General features: G+C 34.8%; 1 protein-coding gene and 1 long non-coding RNA gene across 2 annotated transcripts; one reads left to right on the top strand and one right to left on the bottom strand.

The window, feature by feature from the left end:
* Positions 1-571: 571 nt before the first annotated feature.
* On the bottom strand, positions 572-2295 carry LOC117314998. The gene is made up of 2 exons (XR_004529660.1): positions 2135-2295; positions 572-747 (listed from the first exon to the last, which is right to left on the bottom strand). It is a non-coding gene; the product is annotated as an uncharacterized LOC117314998 (long non-coding RNA).
* Positions 2296-13080: 10785 nt separating this feature from the next.
* LOC117315903 lies at positions 13081-15216 on the top strand. Its single transcript, XM_033870321.1, has 2 exons — positions 13081-13301; positions 14296-15216. Exons 1-2 carry the CDS (start codon positions 13100-13102, stop codon positions 14868-14870), a joined length of 777 nt encoding a protein of 258 aa, XP_033726212.1. The 5' UTR covers positions 13081-13099; the 3' UTR covers positions 14871-15216.
* Positions 15217-24245: the final 9029 nt, after the last annotated feature.

The following is a 24245-nucleotide window of genomic DNA, read 5'->3' as shown; positions in this document are numbered from 1 at the left end:
TTGAACCAATTTTAATTTTTTTTTTTTAAATCTTCCCAGAAAATCCAGTTTTTATACATATCTGTACAGATGTACTTTCTCAGTCTTTGAGAAAAATCACCATGTAATGATCATGTAATGATAAACATAAAATTGCATCACTTCAACACCAATGGTGAACATGTAAACTTGATTCACAGGGGCATGTCTAGTCTTCTATTTAAAAATAAATACATTTTGTAGCCAGAAATAGCTATATGTTAATTTATATAGGTATTTCTAGCTATTGTTTTAATATAAGACAAGACATGTCCCTGTGGTTGATTAGAGGAACAATTGTTATGTTCCAATGTAGACAGAGCTATAACCAAGACACTGGACTGTTAATTGTCTTTGATTATTTCCCCTTATTAGCCTTGATACAAAGTAGAATAATCAGTGAGCTTAAATGAGTAATTTCAAATATGTAATACCCAAACCTGTATAGTAATCAAAACTATAAAGTGCAGTACAGTACAATACAGGTCTGACAATGTTATGTCTAGTTATAACCAGAAGTGGATCCAGGATGGATAAAAAATCTAGACAACAGTTACAATTCAGGATGTCAATCGATTTTATTTCTGATTAATATCACTATCAATATAACACTTGAGAAAGATGTAGTATTTTGTTGTTCATGGTGCAAATTCAGCAGCTCATATCTATGTAGTTGTTGTTCTAGCCTCTTTATTTCAGCTGCTGCTGACACAACTTCCAAAGCTGTATCTGAAAAAATACAATAGTTACAAATGTTGTTTTTTTTCTTCATATTTTTCATTTAATGACTACATGTCCGGAGTATGCTTTACAATATCTCAACAAATATGATGTATATATTCTATGTATGTGCTATTCCCACCCTATACATTAAGTCTTTTGACATGCTTGCTGTTTACTTTATAGACAAGAAAATAGAAAACCTATGTACATACATTTTACATGTATTTTAATTGGTAAATTAGAAAGCTCAGGATTCATATCAGGCAAGGTCATGGATGTTAGAATACTCAGGGGGTGGGGTCGGATAAAATATGTTTACTGATGGTGGATAAGGTCATGGATTAATAACACTCAGGGATTAGAATAGACAGTTTCAAAATTTCACTTGTATTATATTTTAGTTACCGATGTTTATTATAGAGGAAGACAAATCAAATGCATACAATTAGTCAAGCTGTCACATCATTATGTTTGACTGGTTTATAGATTCAAATGTGGTTTATTAAATATTTAGTTATAGAATATTTTCATTTTCACTCAATGCCAATATGATAATCAACAGGAAAGTGTTTCATTAAAAAATATCACATTATCATTAGATATCCCAAATATTAGTGCCAAATGGAGGCATTCTAGTAATATACACATTTCATGTGGCAGTACATTTAGTAATCTGTGAGGGGAAAATAAGGTTAAGTGTGAATCAGATGTAATTTTGCAACATTGATATTGTTGGTAACAGTAACATAGCTGGTAACTACAATGTAAACTTAATGTCTCTACCAACCTTATGTATATACTGTGTTCTATAGTAGAATTAGAAATACAGTAAGATTTGAGAGATTATCATTTTTTAATTAAAACTGGTATTGGGCACCATTGTAAATTAATAGCTAATGCATTTGATATAACCACATGGACATGTCTCGTCATATATTTTAAACATAGCCAGAAATACTTAAATATAAAGTCTTTATATGGGTATATCTGGCTATTTTTTTTTTAAATAAGGCTAGACATGCCCCTGTGGTATAAGTTAACAGTAATAAAAGCATGCATACATGATGAGTGTGTTTCAAATGGTATCAGATAGCCCGAGTTTCCTCTGGCCCTAACACTACGCCAGACATACATATCAGACTGCAGTATAACGTTAGGCAAACCTTGCCACGAGAAAGTGAAAGTACACTGTTGATGACTAAATACATGCAGACAAGATTCCAAACTTTCGCAGTAAATACATGTTTGTACTACACATACATGTACTTCGTTGCACTAGTCTTGCTGTACAGTACACAGCGGTGACATTACCTTGTAGCTTCTACTTTCGTTTTGACATGGTTTTGTACGCCTTCACCCACCTCCAGCTCATTTTTATATCGCTTTTACTTACGTTTTAGGTTCCATGAATTGTAGAATATACAACACCGCCCTCCAATCTATCAGGGTATCGGCCGTAACTGTTGCCAGTTCCCCACGAGCACGTTTTTACCATTTTCTGTTTACATATGTATTCTCGCGGTGTTCAACTGAGGTCCGACAAATTGACGGAGGTAATGGCGGACAATCGACCTCGCGATCTGATTGGCTAGATTTATATAGCAACCACGTTGCCTAGGAACAACATGGAGGGTGCAACATCTCGGTACATTTTCGGCAATCATCGGAAATATGCCGAATGTTCCCAGTTCCATCCTCGAAACCATAACTCGAGCTACATTTTATTCGCACACTATAAGAGATATTTTTTACAAAAATAATTAGTAAAAATTATGAACACACCAACTGGATTTACGTAACGTTCGACTTTTTATACAGTTTCTGCAGACAACTGGAGCGGGTTGCACACGCTCTCTTCCGGCAGAACATGTTCAGGCTGTACCATCCCGTACGACGTTATGCGAAGCTGGACTAGAATACTGTACATACGTGCACGTTAACGGTAAAGAGCTTCGCTCGGGCAGCTTCGCTGCCCGAAGAGCTTCGCTCTTATTATATTGTTAAATCAATTTCATTTTTTCTATCGACCTACCACGTGAGGATTTATGCATATATTAAAAATGTATAACAGTGAAGAATACAAATAGTATAGAGCTTCAGAATCGGTTCATATATACCTGGATAGCACAAGCAGTTGACGTCGTGGTACTTGGACATTGATGACATAGAACACAGCTTCTGTTCTGTAATCATAGACATTCGGACCGGAAAAAATAAATGGATGTCTTGCTGTTGGTGACGTTATGGACATTTTTACTGCGAGGTAAACTATTTTTTCTTACATCTTATTTCTCTTGAAATTAGGGTTTGTTGGTTGCTTCGATTATCGGCCCGTGAACGGACAAGGACAGGCCGGGGTCTCCTTGAAGTAGTTGGTAACAACCTCATTTAACAACATAGTGTATGACCGCCGCATGTTATGTAGAACAAATATGGTAAAGTGTCTTGTCTAACGATAAAATCAAGACATCAGAAGTCGTCCTGTTTCTCTACTTCCCCTGAAACACAAACAGACACGGGTATGGAGCGATAAACAACATGCCTTGAATCTTCTCCAAGGGTAACGCGGCTGACTCTATTACCGACTTGGCTGTCTCGGCCCTTTGTTAACGGAGATATCCTGGTATAACAAAAGCTGCTATTCACATCCACGAACATGATATCTTTTTTCGCAAATAGAAGTCGTTGTAGATAATTTGTAAATGTAAATCACGAAAAGTGTTTATATTTAAAATGAATTATATTAATGAATGTGAAAACAAAAACAAAAACCAAAAAAAAATATGCAGAAAATTTCTTATAAAATAGAGCAAAATATCATATTAAAAATACAGAAAAAATAAAACCAATTGTTTCAAAAGAGAAGGCGTTTTCAACCATGCACATATTTGACGGATCCGAGTTTAGTGGCTGTGTTAAATTAATTAGAATTGGATACTTTAGCATGTCAACAATCATCAAAGTCCATCTTCATAAGTATTCACTAGTCACTATTAGATAATGACGTCGACCATACTATTATACATGGTCTTCATGAACTGATATTAATAGAACAATTGTTTTGTTATTTTTTCTGTCAGTGGTCGACATATGCCACGGAAAGCATGTTAAGAGAATCACATATTTGAATAAAAAAATTGATCATGTTAACATCATATGCAGTAAGAGCAGGGCTGTAACTATCCAGAAAATGGAAATGTACCGTTGTTGAATCAAAATCATTACGTGTATCATACTGCTTACTTATTTGTTTGACATGCTCAATTCAGTAAAAAATATAAGAAATAATGTTTTATCTGATTTATTTCTATGTAAAATTTTACATACCAAAGGGAATGCCTGTCTTCACGGATCTGCTGTTTAATAAACAATACATGCCATGGGCGACTGCAATAGGATACTGTAAAGAACGGAGCGGTCGTCACCCGGTGATGTTACGTCATTAGATTATTGATGACGTCAATAACATTTGCAGCTTGGGTCAAAGTTCACCGTGTTAGCCAATCAAAATGCGTATAGAGTTTATACCACGTGTGGTATAAACAGATTGTTAATCAACAGCTGTAATGATTAACTGATGGTCTGAGAGTTGAATAACACAGGGTATTGTGGTAGAAATAATGTGTATGGCTTGACTAAGTGAAATAACACTTACGAAATTATATGCAAATAGTTATATCTGGAATGATATAAAGGGAGCTGTGTCCTAATATCATGTTAACAAGTGTTTATTTACATTGGTTGTTTACACGAATTGTGTTAACGAATTCTAGAAAAAAGAGATGCTTTGAAAATGCACTGCGAACATTTCGCAATACAGTATAAATAGCTTGAGAGACAGTTTGTTATTCTGAACTGGTAAACAAGTGTTAAAGAGAGTTATGTGAATTTTGCTGGATGATCAATTGTCTGGAACTATGAACTGTTGGATTAAGAAACATTCTTAACTCTGGAGGAATTGGTAGGCAAGGATTACCCAAGAACAACTGTTATAAGATAAGTAGTTTACAATGTTGATTAAAAACAAACTTGTACAATACTTTAATTTTGAATGTTCTCTTGTTTTGTAGATATTATTGTGTATTGAACATGCCTGCTGGGTTTTATCTTTCTGTTACTATCAGGTAACAATATACAAAATACCTTTGTTATTGATTCGAGTCTAGTAAAATCTTATTATAAGTTGATGCAGCGAGGTCAAAAATAGAAATGGAAACATCATGTGAAATCTCTAAAATATGGACTTTACATAACTTTTGTAGTATACTGCGGTATATAATGAAATACAAATACAGATTTTATTTGAGGGCGATTCATGGTTTTATGAACCTGACCTGGACAATGATCCTCGCGGCCGAATGCTGAAGGGGATATAGTTTGAGACAGATCCGTAAAACCACGGATTGCCCAAAACCAAAGCCTGGATTTACTTTATTGTATGATGTATATTGTTTAAAAAAAAAACCCAAAAAATAAAGAAATTTCCATCAAAATACCTCATCACATCACCGAGAAGTAAAAAAAAACAAAAAAAAAAAAACAAACAAACCTTTGCGCCCGGTCGGTAAATTGTTATTTTGACCGCTGCTAGAAGTACACGACATACTTTCTATTTTCTGCAGGAGTTAATATGAGACTTCATATTGCCTCCTCCTTGAATGAATGAAATTGTAATTATTTATTTGTGTGTGTGGTTAATAGTCATATTGTTGGCAGCGTTATAATTATTATACTTATATGTATGCCCGGTATGCAGAAATGTGTGTGAGGGAATGGGGTGGGTAGGAGGAGTGGTTTGTATGAGGGTGTGAGTTCGGTAGGGGGATTGGTTTGTGTGAGGGGGTGGGGTGGGTAAGGAGAGTGGTTTGGGTGAGGGTGTGGGGGTGGGCAGGGGTAGCAGTGTGTGTGAGGGTGTGGGGTTGGGTAGGGGGTGTAGTTTGTATAAGGATGTGTGGGTGGGTAGGTGTGGTTTGTGTGAGGGTGTAGGGGTGGGTAGAGGGAGTGTTTTTTTGTGAAGGTGTGGGGGTGGTTTGTGTGAGGGTATGTGGTAGGTAGGGGGTGGTTTGTGTGATGTTGTGTGGGTAGGTAGGGGGAGTGGTTTGTGTGAAGGTGTGGGGGTGGTAGGGGGTGGTTTTTGTGAGGGTGTGGGGGTCGGTAGAGGGATGTTTGTGTGTGTGTAAGAGAGGGGTTACTTGGGGTATGTATGAAGGGTGTTGGAGGGGGGGGGGGGGGGGTGTAAAATATCAACACGGAACATTTAAAAAAAAAATTATTAATCGATAAAAGCAACAAAAATATATAGGAATTTTACACAGATAGCAAACGGCTCACACACAGGGTAGGCGATGACCAATTGCTTTGTTTGGTGAATGACATTTGAGAATAACAGGTTTTGTGGTTTTTGTGTGTCCACACGATTACAAAGAAAGCTAATTTTCAGAACAGTACTTCTTGTGGATTTCTTTTTTCTCTATTAATTTTCTTTATTCATTTATTTTTTCGCAATAAATCACAAATCTAAAGAAAAACAAATCCGTCGTAAATAATCGGTAAACACAATATATCTGATTCTAATATTCATAAAGGGTCAAGGCTTAATTGGTTTTTAGTAAGATGTCTTTAGTGCTATCTATTGTCATGATGTCAGCCAAGAACGGCCATTTAAACAATGTACAATTGTGGACTCACAATAGGTATAAGTCATTACTGGTGGTAGGATAGACGTCTAAGGATCACTACTTTAGGTTTGACTTGTAATTCACCCCGACCATTGTAAACTTAGAATATTTACCCGAATTTCCTTTCTTATTTTAGATGAAAATAACACTTGATAACAAATTGTTTTTGGTATCATGCTTAGATTTCGTTGTACAGGAAGAAAGGTACATTAATTATAAATAATATTAATAGTTCATGGATTGTGTTTCTCTGATAACGCCCGTCTCAAAGTTTCGTTGACATATCCTGTTCCTTTTGTATCACTCAATAGTCACATTTACTTATCAACCACTGTTCAATCATTTACGGTCAATGATATCTGATATCTGTAATGATGTTTTGTAAAAACAAAATTGATATGTTATTTCCCTAGTATAATGGAACATGATTTGTGATGCTTAAAGAACTCGTTCACGAAGAGACATATTTTATAACAGTTTTGAAAAGTGAAAATGTTAAATGAATATAACAATATATACCCCTGTTGGCTGTTACATGCACGTGGTCTTGTACCTTGGCCTTCAGTTTGGAATTCTTCCCGATACTGCCTTAGGTGAGGTTTGATGCAACTGAAGTTAAGTCCAAAAGAAGAAATTTATCAAATACCAAATTTAACCAGTTTGCAAAGCTACAATGATATTATAACTGATTATTAGTCACTTTTCATGATCCTTCTAGTTCACAATCATATCTTTCCGTCAATCGTAACATTTCAAATGGTTATTGGTTAATGGTTACTTTTTATGGTAATGATACCTAAGATAATTACCTAAATATTTTAGCGAATAAATATTTTATTGTGTTATATAACCTTACGGATGGCACTGTCGGAGTTGGACTCTTTAGAAATGTATATTTTGAACTCTTACTATAATATTATTTTTAGATTACCGTTGTTGTCTTACATACGACAAAAAGAACAATATTTAGTGCTTAAACAGCCTTTATATATATATATATGGCAGAGAAGTAATACCATGGATTTTTGTTGATATAACCCTTATTACAACTATTGTAACTGAAGATATAAAATGTCAATGTCAGTTATATGATCAGACAGTTACATATATATGACGTCATATGTCACCAGTTAGTTTGACAATTATTGATGGCCATATATGTTCATTTACCTATTCATGTACTGCCTTCGTCTAAAAAATAAGGATTATAATAATTATGAGTATCTATCTATGAATCCTTTATCATATTAATAACATTTTAAAACTGATAAGTGAACTTCATTTGAAAACATGCTTGATTTTTTTCATTCAATCATCTGATTTATGTGTCATTTATTTCATGACTGAATGTCTAAATAAATTTCACTTGAATAGAAAATCAAATTTCCCCGAATGGTGTTGTGTAATTTCCAATACAGAAATAAATCGATAGAAAATTTTCCCCAAAATTTATATGTTCTCTATATACAAACTATTATTATTATTTGAACATAGACATATTCTAAAATTTAAGATTTTCATCTTAAATAGTGCTTTACAGTTTTCCTATTCGAGATTCGAGAAGATGACCTATTCCCGTTGTTATTCATCTATATGCATTTCAACTCTATTTTAACGTTAAAATGATGGTGACATTGTTATAGAAGTTATATGTGTAATCGATACTTAACGGGGTGTGGGAGGGCTGGATTTGATGTTTTATCAAGTTGCAAACAATAAGTTGAGTTAAATCGTTCACCATAAAAAGGATACGCCATGTCCTATTTTCGAGTTTTAAATGTATTTGTATGCAGTAACATTGTATTACTATTGTCTGTTCTTGTCCATGGTTACTTATATGTTTGATTTTGTATATTTATGTATTGCCATTAAATGATGAGTAAACGTCCATTGGTATATTTAGTTTTAGCATTCGTATATGGTTCTCAATAGATATTAAAGCAACACTTTCATAAATATCATCATGCAGCAGTTTCGGGCGTTTATTACCCGTTGGTGATAGCAGGAGCCCAATGTGTTGATGATATGAAACCTAAACTGAGGAATAGATGAAATGAAGTGCAGAAATCTGACTTTTCCATACATTTGAAAATTTCATGATTTTCAATATTACATTTAAAAATAACGACAAGTATAATTATGTTGTTGTGAACTGGTTCACTACTCGAATGAATTAAATCATACCAAACCGGCCTCACTGAACCAAAGGAGCATACAAAAACCACATGTTGTGTTTCACCGCAGGAAGCTTGGAGAATTATGAAAAAAAAAGAAACAGTAGAAACTAATTATTATAAGGGTACGGAAAATGAGTCTTATCCGATAAAGTATACATAGATAGTTCATTGTCAATTATTCTCAGAGTTAATAAACCGTACAAACTAGGCAATGGTTCCACATAGTTAGTTAGTCAGCTACGGCGGGATAGTCAAAGGTTTGTATGAAATCAATAATGCATTACGATTGCTATCCCACCATTCTATTATTATGAATCTATGATAACAAGTAAACATTCCAATTATGTTTGGTAAATGGATCTACCATATAATCAACAAGAACATAACGTCACCTCGGGTATGTATCTAGTAAAGATGAGCTGCTGTCTGATTAGATTATACTTAACGTATAATATATTGTTACTTAAATAGTGATAATTAAAATGCAAGGCATATGATCTGAGTAAACACGTAACAATACTATCTAGTGATAACTATAGTCAAAACATCTTCCTTTTTAAGAAATTAATCACTCATTTTCTCTATTGTCATCGCCATGCCTTTGTAATGTCATGTTCTCAACGTGAAACATAAGGAAAGACGTTAGGTGAATGAAAGTTTCCTGACGGTGATATTGATTTATTTCAGCAGTTGCTTGATACATCAGTTCTTGCCCTAGTAGGCGAGTAAACAGAGAGTCTAATAGAAGACAGAATAGTTATATAGCTTCGCAGTCATGTATCTGATGCAGTCTTGTCCTTATTGTCATAGCAACATTTATATACATGGATACTCAATAAACATAAATGTTCATCACCAAGTTATTTTTTTTTTTAACCAGGAAAAACTACATTGTTTGGTATGAATTCAATATGGCGTTCGACATCGAGTACAAAAGCTGAGAAATGTAAAACCACCAAAATCAGTAGCAAGCAACCTGCATCAACTCATGGAAGATGCATAGGAGAAGCACTTGTTTAATTCATGAAATAATACAGTATCCAGAAGACATTTTACCTGGACTTTTACTTCTTATCCAAATGATTCAAACAGGATGTTGACTCCGCGTTCCGAAATTTGTATCTAAAAACAACAAATAATACATGCCCTAACTTTACCAGACGAATACTTTGTTTTCAGAACAATAAACAGTATGCTGTTAACCAAGAGAGTAACTTACAAGAATGAAAGAATGAAAAGGTTTTCGTCATTTGTTAAGATATTTGTATTTCATGTGCATATTATTGTCAACAATTTTAAGAACAGATACCAATATTAAAATAATGACAGTAAGAGGTAAAGAAATACTGCTATCACAATTTACTGAAAGCACATCTTTTAAAAAAAAAATATGGTTAAAGCACGCTTTGGAATTAACAATAGATAGTCTCACTTACTTTGCAAATATCTCTGGCTTAGAATAAAGTTCTCTAAGACCCGGGTAGTGTTGATTGGCAGTAACAAGAACAGTGGAAATACTGAATCTACTAATTTCGACCTAAAATAGAAAAGTATATATCTCACTCTATTAGGCAAAAAATATCGTGTTGATTTTCATGAATAATTAAGCTAAATTTAACAACAACAAAAAAACAAAAACAAAAAAACAGCAAAAAACAAAAAACAAAAAAAAGTCTGAAAACTCATGTATATAATGTTTCTGTGGAATAGGATAAAATTTGCATCCATTGGTATTGCAGTTACAAGAAAAGCTTGAATACTATTAGAGTTCAATCATCTGTTTTTATCAATTTGGACCAGAAGGACAATATCGGTGAAATGATACACCTTATTAAATTAAACGGGATATGATTATCAAAAAAAAATTAAAATTAAAAGGAGGTATTCAAATTGATATTATAGAATTATTCATAACAGCTCTAAAACCAAATTGGATTAGTATACAATATATGGGGAAAGTGGAGTCTTATCAATGTCAACGCAACTGGAACCGAAAAGTTGAATACAAAGAACACCAACAAAAAACAAAAAAAAACAATATAACAATAAAAAAAGAACATCAACACAAAACAAAGAACAAAACAAAAAAAACAAAAAAAAACCCATATATATATACATAAAAAAAAAAGAAGAAAAAAACAGCAACAACAACCAAATAAACAAACAGGCAAGCAAACAAAGAATGTTATACAGATTCTTTTTAAAAGAATATTTTTAAGTTTAGATAAGAATTAGTATTGCAAGTGATTTACTCCTAACACTTTCTATCAATAAAATTGATCGGGAAGTTACCTTTAATAAAACAATGTTCACGAACTAAGTACACTTTGTTTAATACAGGGTTAAGCATTACACATTTATAAATGAGGGCACCAAGTACTAATTTCTTAAAAAAAAATTATGTATGGATTGTAAAACAGAATACGGGGGGTTTAACGAGCTACAAATATATATATATCGATATCGAATACAATCTTAGGAATGATAATGGGCCAAAACGCTTGGAAATTGATTTAAACCTCTCGTTCAGCAAATTATTTAGTATTCTGGTTGCAAGATAAAATCTCTTTTACTTAGTTATATATAGTATATGTACTTAAAGCATTGTAAATAAAAATAGCATGTCCTACATGAACTGCATACAACGATGTAAATAATGCATACAAAACAAAGCTATATACATACATCTTTAACACGTGATATTTACTTAAATGATTCCGTCGTGATGTGACGTAGACACAGATTCCTCATCGTTATTATAGACTTCTGGACAGACATACCAATAGGTGTCTTGCGGTGTGACAAGAATAAAATATCAACGGTGTTATTAAAGACACCTCGACGGAACTACTTATGGCAGCGGTGGCATTGACGATATATAATACACTCTCTATTACGTGATAATAGGCACCTGGACAAAATAACCAATGTATGTCGTGGCGGTGTGACATAGAATACAGTTTAGATACCGTTATCCCAGACACCTTGACGGGTCTACATATGGAAGTCGTGGCGTTGGTCACACAGAACACAACATCTTCATCATTAGTATAGACACCGGAACAAAATCTACCAATGGATGTCTTGCCGTTGTGACATAGAACACTCATCGTTATCATAGACACCTGGACATATTTGCCAATGGATATCGTGATTTTAGTGACGTTATGGACATTTGATCACAAGTTTATCAATATAGTCATGATATGATAAATAATTTTAACTATAATAATCAAGCTAAAATTACCAACGCAAAAAAATATTAAATTGGTGACATCTGAGTTTCAACTAACCTTTAATTTGTATACTCTCTGATCCAAATAACTGTTATAAAGTATTCAACATTATTGTATACTTTCGTTTTCGTCATGATTTAATTTCACATTTGAATTCCTAACGACTTTTCGAAGCGGTTTAAATTCGTGATTTACACACAAAAACGTTTACTTTTTCAGTGATTGAAAGTATTTCGCAGGAATGACCTATTGTTAGTTATTATTAGTACACACAGAAATAATTCCGCCTGACAAAAAACAGGCTAGAAACAAACAAGTTTTTTTTCTTTACATTTTATATCTACATGTATTTTCAAGCCTGCACATAAAACTTTGGACACTTCTCTTACCTGAATATCCAATCAGTAGGCCCCGATGTATCCACCTTCCTATTAAATCTTCTACCGTAAGGGCGAAAACCCACAAGCTATTTTTAATCTGGTTGTGTGGTCCTTTTACAAGCGAGAGTAGAGTACTAGAAGGAAATTATTATTGATATCACCTTTAACTAAATCATGACCTAGATTTGACATCGGGGGATATGAAATCAAGACCGAATTAGAACGACACAATGTATTTCATATTTGATTGAAATTTCATATCGCAAGTCGCGATTTAATGAGAGATTATCGACATTGAGTTTGTATTATTAAGAATTCATCGGCTGTATCGTTTTTATAATATGCAGAGGGAATGCCCCTTTTCACGGAGCTGCTGATCAGTCAAGAACAAGTTAATTGGACATCTGCGGTAGAATACTGTGAGGAAAGGAATGGCCGCATGATCGTTCTGGATAGTCAAGAAAAGTGGGATTACTTTACAGCTCATGACCAATATCATAAAAATCACTTGTAAGTGTCTGCATTCTGAAAAAAAGGGTATTCTAGAAGGATATTGATATATATATATATATATCTTTATAATTATCACGTTGCCATAGCGGTGTACACATAATTATATAATCATTGTACATGTACAATTGATAAGTATTGATTGAGGTCACAGAACAAGCTTGTTACCAAACAGTGGAATAATTGAAATGGTCTGTACTATGCAATATCATAATGTATATATTTACAACAACATAAGGCAGAAAGATGTTTTCAATCAGTCTGTTTAACATGACTCATGTTCTTGCGGTGTACCAAAGAGGCGGGCCTATATAATACTAATAACACAAGCACTTTGATCTTTGTTATAAAGGAACCAAGGGAAATATTGGATTGGAATGAGGTTCAATGACACTTTTCCGTGCAAAAGGAAAGGTACCGCAAACCAATGGATCTATAGCGGATGGGGCAGATGGGGCAGGTGGAATATTTTGAATGAAGAGCCTGAAGGTTGTCCTGTCCAGGAATGTGTTATTATTTACAACAATGAAATGTTCACCTGGTGGTGTTATGTACTATTGCAAGCTCTGTGTGAGACAGGTAATTATTATATCACTGAATACAGAAAAACCTTCAATCAAACTTTGAAATAATACTTACTTACATACCGTTACTTGGCGTCATTTTTTAATTGAGGCTCCCTGGTCGTGACGGTGACTTTCGATGTAATTCAGTTTGGCCTTAACGTATCCATGACTATTTTCTTGTCTTTCCACGTAATTATCAGATATGTTTGTTAAAGGGTTTAGGGTATCTGCACACACTACTTTTTCTGGTTTGTTATTCCACAGGTTGACAAAAAGGATTGTAAAAAAATAAATAAATAAATAAAAAAAATTCTTCGTTCTGATTTTGCAAATATGCTTCTGACATATAATTTCAAATCAAATAGAAAATAAGATGCATCATTTTTTTCTTATTTTCGAACTTCAAACATTCTACGCCATCCCCGTAGCCGATATCAATTGTCAAATAATCCAGATATAATAACGGAACCACATGACGACATTGGATATCTAGGCTTTCACATGATTATTAGGTCAACGGCTAGTAGTTGCTAAAAATGGGGATTGGAGATAAATTCAATATATCTTGCGTCATTAAGATGTAAATAGGTTTCATGTTCGTAGTTCTTCTGTTCACAGACTGAAATCTGAACTCATAACACATATATTGAATGTCACCACATTTATCAACAACTGAAGAATTATATATTTAATGTTTATATAGTCAACGTGTAGAATGGGATAGGTTGAAAAAAAATGTAATATCACATTATAATATATTATATATTTAGATACAATTAAAAAAGGGAAACGTATTAATGTCGCAAAACCAGTCAATTGCACGCTTAAGAAAAAAAAAGAAAAACTAAACAAGGAAATTAGAACGATTCTATGAACTTATTTCACTGATGCCCAAGATAAAAAAAAAACAACAACACATTATTGGAAAACACAACAGGTAACTTTACAAAAGAAATAATACTTAAATATTAAATGTTCATGTTGTAACCTTAAACTTTATTTTCTAGGTGTTTTTCATGCATCTATTCAAACAACTGATTCCGATCAGACTACGACGTCATCAGAAGAGGACGAAGACTTTGTTGATTGGTCAACTGTTGCCACAATGACGTCATCAGAAAAGGACGGAGACTTTGTTGATTGGGCAACTGTTGCCACAATGACGTCATCAGAAAAGGACGGAGACTTTGTTGATTGGTCAACTGTTGCCACAATGACTCCTACAACTTCTACTTCGTCAGCCATATCAGCGACTAAGTCTCTGGTCGATTCCGACGTAGAAAATGGCATATGCGCTAAATGTTGTTCCAACAAAAAACATCCAAGTCTTGACCAAGATGAACTTGACGATATGCTTCTTGTGTTGAGGGTTCAATTGGTAGTAAACAAAGCCAAGCTCTCTGCCAACAGGCGTAAACTGATCAGTGTGTATGACACGCGGCCAAGTAGTGTAGCCATGGGATGTATGGCTGGTGCTATCCTGGTCACGGTTGTCGGAATCATTGTGATACCTGACGCCATCTCTCTTTGTAGGTTCGTTTTCAAACTCTTTAAATCTCGACGCAAAACTTCGGTTGTATAGTTTTCACATGCCAAACGCAGCATTTTAGGCATATCAAGACGTCTTTTTAATAATATAGGTCACGATAGTTTGAAATAACAGAAGTATCGAATCTAATATTGACAACGATATCCAACCAAAGGGGGACTTTTCTAATCATGCAGTAGCCTTCGATTCAAATACAATTTTGGAAAATAAAGTATAGGTTTTCTGATGACGTCAGTGATAACCAGTATTGTGACGTCATCGGCTATTATACAGTGTTGTACCAGTCATATGCATGATGCTTAAATAAACTGTTGTGGAGTTCCTTTATTTATTTTTTTTTCTTCTACATTGTTTCTGTCTTTCACTGGGATTTGTTTGGTCTGAGTTCTGCAACTTGTGAATTTGATATATCTTGACAAGTACATTGCATTATACGTATATCATCAAACTCCGCCTACTTTTGTAACTGAATTCCATATTTAAACCAAATAAATGTCGTTGTGGGCAAAGTTTACTCCGGATATTGGAATTGATATTTAATCTCTACAGCTACTTGTGTGCATTACCTCATGGTTTACCATTGAATAAGTAGAAACTGTAGCTTCATTGTAATTTTCATTCAATTTTAAAGTAAACGATTAATATTCACATCAGGAAAGCTTTGTTCGACATGGCAGAGGAGAAATTCTTAAATTCTTCTAAGTAGTCATAGTTTATATTATATTACCTTGGGGCACTTGTCAAGGTGATGGTTTCAATGTCGGATTGTACTTTTATTATTGTATTTTTTTCTATATTGCGATATGAGCAGTTATCTTTCATCCCTTGTAGGTAGGACTTGTCCCGATCACTTGACTATTATATAACTGTCCGTTCCTTCCTAATCAGTAGATTAAACCACTATGGACGATATTGGTTTAAATGCCAGGAGTAATTCTCCAGGGGAGAATGTTACAGTGGTCAAACTATTGTTAGTTTGACCAACAGATGTTATTTGTATATATACTTGTGTTTCGTGTGTAATATTGGTACAAGTCTCTGTGTCAAACAATGTCATATGTACCTGTGTATAAAGCTGTTATTGTGACGTATGACAGGTGGGGGCAAGGATTGCTTGAGTGTGTCACTTTACCCCGCATGACCCTATACCAGTGCACGTGAAAAGCCTTACCTGGGCCCTACCCAGGTGAGTGCAACTCACACCGGCTATAGACCCTAATATACCCACACGTCCAGCATAAGCTGTGTGCTTTACGGCCACAGTGCTAAAGGTAAGAGTCTTTAACTAAAAATACTTTAAATAGATAATTGAATATATTTAAACTATTTTTCTGTAGATGATATATATCAAATTGATATATTTGCATGTTAATATCTAACTTGTAACATTTACCTATTTTAACGTTTGACATGCACGTGGTCAGGTTTCATAATGTCACAGTTAGCGTAAAGTACATTGTATTAATACATTTTGAATGTAAATCTGGAATGAAATAGAATCTAATAAAAAATATAGAAAATATACGTACATAAATATTTAATGCGTTTGGTATTGAATAGTTCAATGATCGGCAATGTTTACACGTGTCCGTATATATTTCAGTGTTTGTTGTTTTTATTTCACGTTACTGTCTCATTGCTTGTGTTTTCTTATATCCAATAAACTGTTAACCTTTTTGAACATTGTTTGAGACATAATTGAAAGATTCAGAAGGAAAAAAATCACATTTAAATACTGGTGTGACATAAACGATCGCTATTTTATGGCCACTGATATTTTCATTTATCTATTCATTTACATTTGTATCTAGTTATACTTGATTTGCTATGCTCGGAAATAAAACGTTTCAAATAAATTAGAGGTTGGCTAAGGTAGCTTTCTCAAGACAGAGAATACGTTGTTTTTAAAAACCTGTCATATTTACAAAACAAAACAAAAATATAGATTTTGAGAGGTATTATATTCGTATCAATAGTTTCAATTCATTAACCACATTGTATATTTGATTTATGGCACAAAATACATTTTTCAAACAGGCGAGTATCTTATGTTGATAACAAGAAATATATTCTGCTTGTGTTTTGGTTAAAATAGCAACGTTCAACTCTGTGAGCAGGCATCTTCCTTGTCCAACTACAGTTAAGGGATACTCTTACTAGACTAGTATTTATTAGTGAATTGTACTTAACTCTTTAACGAGAAATGAAGATTGCAAGTTGTATGTAACCTGAGTATACATGGGTTGAAAGTAACAATCACTCTGAACAGACGTCCTACTACAACGTAAATAAATGCTATGTTTTGCTAGAATTCATCATCAAATTAGCTTTTCTGATTGCAGCTATGTGCATCCGTAAGACTATTTTTGTGTGGACAAGTTTTTTTTAATAATTTTGATAAATTATGCATACACTGCTCTAAAAAAAGTTCTGTTACACTCGGAACGTTAATTAAATCGAATGGTTTTGCCAACAAAACGTGAGAAAAAGTGTTGTAATATCCGTTAGATAGTATTTGAAAAATACCTTACTTTTTTGCAGGGAGAGGGAATGGAGGGTCCTATTTTCCATAATGTTCAATAATGAATAAAATATGGGTTTTATTCAGACACGGATAGAAGTAATTGTTTAACTGATTAACAGTAAAAAATGTAAGAAATGCATTTTTGAAATTTATATTAAACAAAGAGGAAAATTTCCAGAATATTACATTTTGAAAATTTCCATTGCAACATAACATACGCACTGTTGAAAAATGAACATGAACATTTGAAATCATGAACAAAAACATCCTAAGAAGTTATGATTCTAACAAATTGTAGTAAAGACTTCGAGATTGCTGTTTTATTTGCGTAATAACGGTAACAGGACTTTAAGGGGGCAGTGTACATAAGGTTATACTTGGGCGACGGTGACTTAGATAACTTTACAACACAATGGGCGCCACTTAGTGACATCTTACCCGTAATTGTAAACAATATATATCAACCCATTCCTAAACAATGGTTGGAAGATGTAAGGCATGCGAACAGTTCATGCGATCGGGGATAGTAGACAACATGACATAAATTATTCCATTGAGCACAGCAGCGGTTATGCTTGGTTTGGTTTGGTTTTATTTGTTTAACGTCCTATCAACAGCTAGGGTCATTTAAGGACGGCCTCCCGTGCGTGCGACATGCATACGTGTGGTGATTGTGTATGTGTGTTTTGAAAGGCTACGGTATGTTCGTGTTAAGTCTTCTTGTGATAGGCCGGAACTTTTGCCGATTTATAGTGCTACCTCACTGAAGCATACTGCCGTTGCCGAAGACACCCAGCATCACACACCACCCGGTGACATTATACTGACAACGGGCAAAGCAGTCGTCCCACTCCAAATATGCTGAGCGCTAAGCAGGAGTAGCAACCACCATTTTTAAAGACTCTGGTATGCCTCGGCTAGGGGACAGAACCCAAAGCCTTCCTCATAGGGGCGAACGCTCAACTAAAGGCCAAAAGTGAGGCATTGTCAAGGGAGACATTAGGAAGAAGAAAGTTGTTCAGAAGGAAAAGAAAACATAAGATCCCAAATTTAGTCGCCTTTTACGATCATGCAATTGGGGCAGCATGTACAATTCTTACGTCCTACCTGCAGCGCAGAGCGGTTATGTAATCGATACTTGATACCGACATTGATTTGATGCATTTCCTTTTTTTAAAATAATTTATTCCGTATATAGTTTGTATATCCGAGTTGATCTTATAACGCATAGATACAAATTCAAACATGCTTGTATATAGCATGAACTTGAATAAGAGCGATAGATTAAAAAAAGCAATGTATGTACAAAATGTAATTACTGTTTCATTGATTTGATCACCGACAGATACTGCGCAGTTTACGGTTGAAGTGCTATATCAAATACGTATCCAATTCAAAAGTTCAAACTTCACTTGATAATTTGACGAGAAGGAATTGTTAATGCTACTAGATGGTATGACTAATCAAAACCTGTTTCCAGCTGTCGCCATATTTACACAAAGGGAATTGCAATATACGTGGGTTACTGTTGCATCGCTCGTGCGAAACATGTTTATCCAGGTACATGTGCTCTTCAGTTGGATAATTATATATTTATAACACCCCATGTGTTTAATAAACCTTTCTATTGGATATTTCGATCCACGCTAGTGTTCGTTTTGACAAAAAAAAAAAAATGCAAATGACTGATACTAATCACATTAACAAGTAGGTCCAGTATGAGACATCGACTTCCATGTAACCCTTAAATATTTTAATAATGCTCAGTGACTCGTCAAATTTGAATATTGTTCAATTCGGATATATTTTGGGTTATGTGTATATAGAGTGACTTTCGTATCTTCGATCTACAACCTCTTCTCGTCGAACTGTTTTTCACGAATTTGTCCGCAGCCGATCTATAATAATAACAAGGCCTCCTCAAACTGTTCGTACTTATTATGAATGGTTTCTGGCTTTGCACCTTACTGTTCTTTTTCCGTTCAAGATGCTTAGATGGACGCTACGTCCTTTGATTGGCTAAGTAATTATAAATGAGCTATAACCGATTACATGAAACGTAATGCAACCAGCTTGGCGAGGGCGAGATAATATTTAATTTGTTGAGAATAGCAATATAAAAATGTTAAACAAAATTTAATGACGACATTAATTGAACTAAGAACAAATGAATATTTATTTTTATCAAATACTGTTGATTAAAAAAAAAATCTTATTGACATGGTCGACCGGACAGTGTAAGGTGGAATTACTGAATACACACTGTGATATTTGCTTTGAAGAATACGGAAGCCAGTTAGGGTCACAGGGAAAACATATATTATGTCGTAATAACGACATAGTATCTCGTAATAACGACTTAGCTATGTCGTAATAACGACTTAGTATCTCGTAATAACGACTTAGCTATGTCGTAATAACGGTAATAACGACTTGGTATCTCGTAATAACGACTTAGCTATGTCGTAATAACGGTAATAACGACTTGGTATCTCGTAATAACGACTTAGCTTTGTCGTAATAACGACTTGGTATCTCGTAATAACGACTTAGTTATGTCGTAATAACGACTTAGTATCTCGTAATAACGACTTAGCTATGTCGTAATAACGACTTAGTATCTCGTAATAACGACTTAGCTATGTCGTAATAACGACATAGTATCTCGTAATAACGACTTAGCTATGTCGTAATAACGACTTAGTATCTCGTAATAACGACTTAGCTATGTCGTAATAACGACTTGGTATCTCGTAATAACGACTTAGCTATGTCGTAATAACGAAATAGTATCTCGTAATAACGACTTAGCTATGTCGTAATAACGACTTAGTATCTCGTAATAACGACTTAGCTATGTCTTAACTTGGAGCAAGTCATCAGTGTGGTATTATTGCGGGCACAAATATACAACAGATCAACAACGACCGGGGTTAAAGCCACATACTCCCAAACAATCTAAAATTCTTGTTGCACACGTGTATTAATGGCAATCACTCATTCACTCTCTCCTAACATTAAAATGACCACTGGCCTGGACGCTTGACCGGGGGAGTTATTGCGACATCAGTATATAAAAATAACTCGCCGCATTTATATTTATCGTGATATTTGTCACGGAGCCGAGAACGAGGCTACAGCTGCATAACAACGTACACTGCACATAAACTACACACATGGCCGTTGTTTACATATCGAACATACGTGAACTTTGTCTAATAATTAACATTTAAACATATTAACAGAATATTCGCGTACTATGCATACAACAAAAATTCTATAAAAAATTAGATCGGTGCAGTTTGATTGAAGTGAAGTGATTTGGTTGATTATTGGATGACAACTTGACTTGCCATACAAAAAGTCAAAACATTAAGATACAGGTTCAAAACTACGGATATTCGTGACCGTCTTGGTTTAATACTTACCGACAATGATAATACCTTAACTCGCATTTATGGCTGCACGTATAATCTATTTTAATACATACATGGCTTGCTGTGTGAAACCATCGAAATAGTAGGTGATGAGTAACACTGTTGTCGGTGCTGGGCAGAATTCATGTCTCAACAATTGCAATATGATGTTCGCTCTACTCATTTCTGAGTGTGCTTACCATGAACACCATAGTACAAACTGATTGAAGTACTTAATCCCATGGACATATATCTTTAATCGGATGGTACTTAGCAATACCAAAACGAACATCAAGCTAACATGTATTTCTCACTATGAATCATATCGTTGGGTTCACGTAAATTTAAACAATGACAGTTCAACCACTTTATAGTCAACTGCATTCATAGTGAGTCCCAAACACTGGTTTCATTGTTGCATTACTCAATCCATGTTCAAAGAGTAAGAGCCGTTTCACAAAACGTTTGCGCGAGTCAAGTGGTTGTAGCTATAAGTGTGTAAACATTTTACAAATTCAATGATGTTACATATTTTGTCATAACAAGTGTGTACAAATGATTGTTTTTAACTTGATGGACGTTGGACCATGTATATTCTATCATGTTTCGGAGTTGAGAAGAAGAATTTTGATATATATATATCATTTTGACCTTTTCTGGCCCCGCCTCTCAGGCTCCCGGGTGGTGGGGAACACATATTTCACAGTTTTGGTTGAACATTCATCGAATTTCGTCGCAGGTAGATTGTTTACAAACGCACGAAGGAAAACGATGGACAAAAGGCAACCTAAAATCATGTCCTAAAGTGGCACTGGAACAAAGAGCTTCACCTTTACCTCTCATCAATGATGATCTTCCAAATTGTTCCTTGCCAAAATGCCAACAACGTATATACTATTTAGATACTAAATGACTTACTAAGCCATATTTTATACTGCGCTCCACTATTCCAAGATGAACTTTTAATGTATGCATATAATGTACCAAACTTGTAGAGTCCAGTTGAACATTACCAGTTATTGTGTACTCTTAAAACCCGAGATGGCCACTTGGTTGCGATATTGTGATTCTGGTCAGTCCCAAACAGTTAAATGCACAAGGACTAGATTCTACTACATTAGAATGTACAACAAGATTGAAATGGTATTTGAAAACGTTATGTGCAATATTTTCTGATAATAAGCAATCAAAAACTGAAACTGAATAATCCAATGAAGTCACATGACATGTCCCAACATGACTTGCTGCAAGTTAGGACATAACTTAGTCTTTATTACGAGTTTCTAAGTCGTTATTACGAGATACTAAGTCGTTATTACGAGTTTCTAAGTCGTTATTACGAGATACTAAGTCGTTTTTACGACATAACTAAGTCGTTATTAGGATATACTAAGTCGTTATTACGACATAGCTAAGTCGTTATTACGAGATACTAAGTCGTTATTACGACATAATATAGTTTTCCCTGTGACCCTAACTAGCTTCCGTAGAAGAAACGAATATGTGTATAAGATTAATATAATAGTCATCGGCCTATCGCGGATGGAGTAGTTAGAGCGGAACTTTCAATAATAGAATTATCGTTATACACATGATTGTTAAGCTAACGGCTGTACACAGTTAACGGTAATCAAAGCAGAAAATGATTGGTTAGCTGTTTTTTTTTCACAATCCGACAACTTCTATGACGTCAGCAACTTAGCACCTGATGTAGACAATAGTGACAGAGTCCAGAGGCGTTAACTTATCAGCATGCATGGCTCATGTCCCAAGTATTGAGCATAGAAGGCGTGGCATTTGTCTTCCTGGTCACGGTTGTCGGTTTGACTATTGTACCTAATGGCCTCTTTCCAATTAAAATTGTGTCATGTTCCATGGCCTCATCCTGGTCACGGCCGTCAGTCTGGTCGATGTTCCCGAGTGGGTCTTCCTTGTTAGCTTGTATAAAGTCCTGTTGTCTCATCCCGGTCGTGCTTGTCGGTGTTTTCGTTGTACCTGATGCACCCCCAACCCAACCCACCACCCACCCCTTCGTGTTAGGATTTAGTCATGTTCCATAGTCTTCTCCTGTTAACGGTTGTCGATATTATCATTGTTGTACCTGTTTCCTCCCTTCCTCTTTAAAAGTTTATATCTCATTCTGGTCACGGTTGTCGGTGTTACCATTGTACCTGATCCCCCCCCCCCCCCCCACCCCCCATCACCTCGTGTTAGATTTTAGTCATGCTCCACGGTTGTCGATGTTATCATTGTTCTACCTGATCATCCACTCCTCTTTTAAGGTTTACGTCATGCTCCATTGTTCATCCTGGTCACGGTTGTCGATGAGATTGGTGTACCTGGGGTCGCTCTCGTTAGGTTTTTAAACTGCTATGAATGTTAAAACTAAAAATCAATGTACACTGTATGTATCGTTACATTCCACTTGACGGGTATAAAGGTGGAGGTGATTTTAACTGAAACGCTTTGTGCATTTATACACCTTATTGACAATAGTGATTATTTCATCTGGCGTTTCCTTTTGAAATTATCATTAACATGTAGCAGGTTAATGTTTTAATAATGACTTCAACGTTAATATAAACTCGCCATTAAGTTCATAGTTATCAGTTAATAAACACTCCATAGTGTCTCCTACCGACTTTTTGTTAAAGTTCATTACATGTTGTTATTATAAAGTAAACCGGGGGTTGGGGGATTAGAAGCGTGTATACTTCGGGTTTCAATCCCATGTTCACTAACTTCTCACATATTTCTCAGACACGATCCACTATTTTGCAAAGATAAAAATATTGGGCGTGAAATAGAAGACAGTTACACTCCCGAAACACCTGGTCTACATCTCTTTGTACTCAATGGTCTGTATGTAGGTCCATAATTCGTGCTGTATTTTGAGTACACATTATTTTGTTATCATGTCTCCATTTCGTTGCTTGAAGGGAGCTTGACAGGAAGCACAACTCGATGTTTACATGTTCTTCATAATTCCTCGAATGCAGGGTCTTGTTTAATGAGCACAAATGTCTGGGGGAATCGGAAATATATTCTCATCGCGAAAATAATTAGAAGCAGAATTTTTTTTAGATATCTCGTTCAGACAATTATGATATGTTTTTGTTGCTGACATGTACATTGTATTAAAACATGTGTATTGAAGGTGATAATAAGAAGTTTTATTATCTGAGACTGAATTCATAATATATAAAGCCAAGGTTTTATGTAAAGGTTTATCAATTTATACCTATAGTTTTGCATTTGTTGAATCAAATTTGGTTTGGAATTATGGTTTTGTTATTAATGTGGGTATTCAGTGTTGTTTGTCTCGAAAAATAAAGAGTTTTAATATAGATTGACAAATAAACACAACGTACATTGACGAGTCCTATAAGAACCGACAAACCACCTCGTCACTGGCGATCCCCTGGGGGACGATTCACATCGTCACTGAAGATCCTCAGGAGGACGATC

Source organism: Pecten maximus, chromosome 17 (genome assembly GCF_902652985.1).
Source record: "Pecten maximus chromosome 17, xPecMax1.1, whole genome shotgun sequence".
Lineage (NCBI taxonomy): Eukaryota > Metazoa > Mollusca > Bivalvia > Pectinida > Pectinidae > Pecten > Pecten maximus.
This window is presented reverse-complemented; position numbering and strand designations above follow the sequence as displayed.

Bases quoted from the DNA above. Each gene is read 5' to 3' on its own strand.
- LOC117315903 (XM_033870321.1), top strand. From the start codon at position 13,100: ATGAGGTTCAATGACACTTTTCCGTGCAAAAGGAAAGGTACCGCAAAC. The intron at 13,302-14,295 runs GTAATTATTATA...TTTATTTTCTAG, and splicing joins GCAAGCTCTGTGTGAGACAG to GTGTTTTTCATGCATCTATT.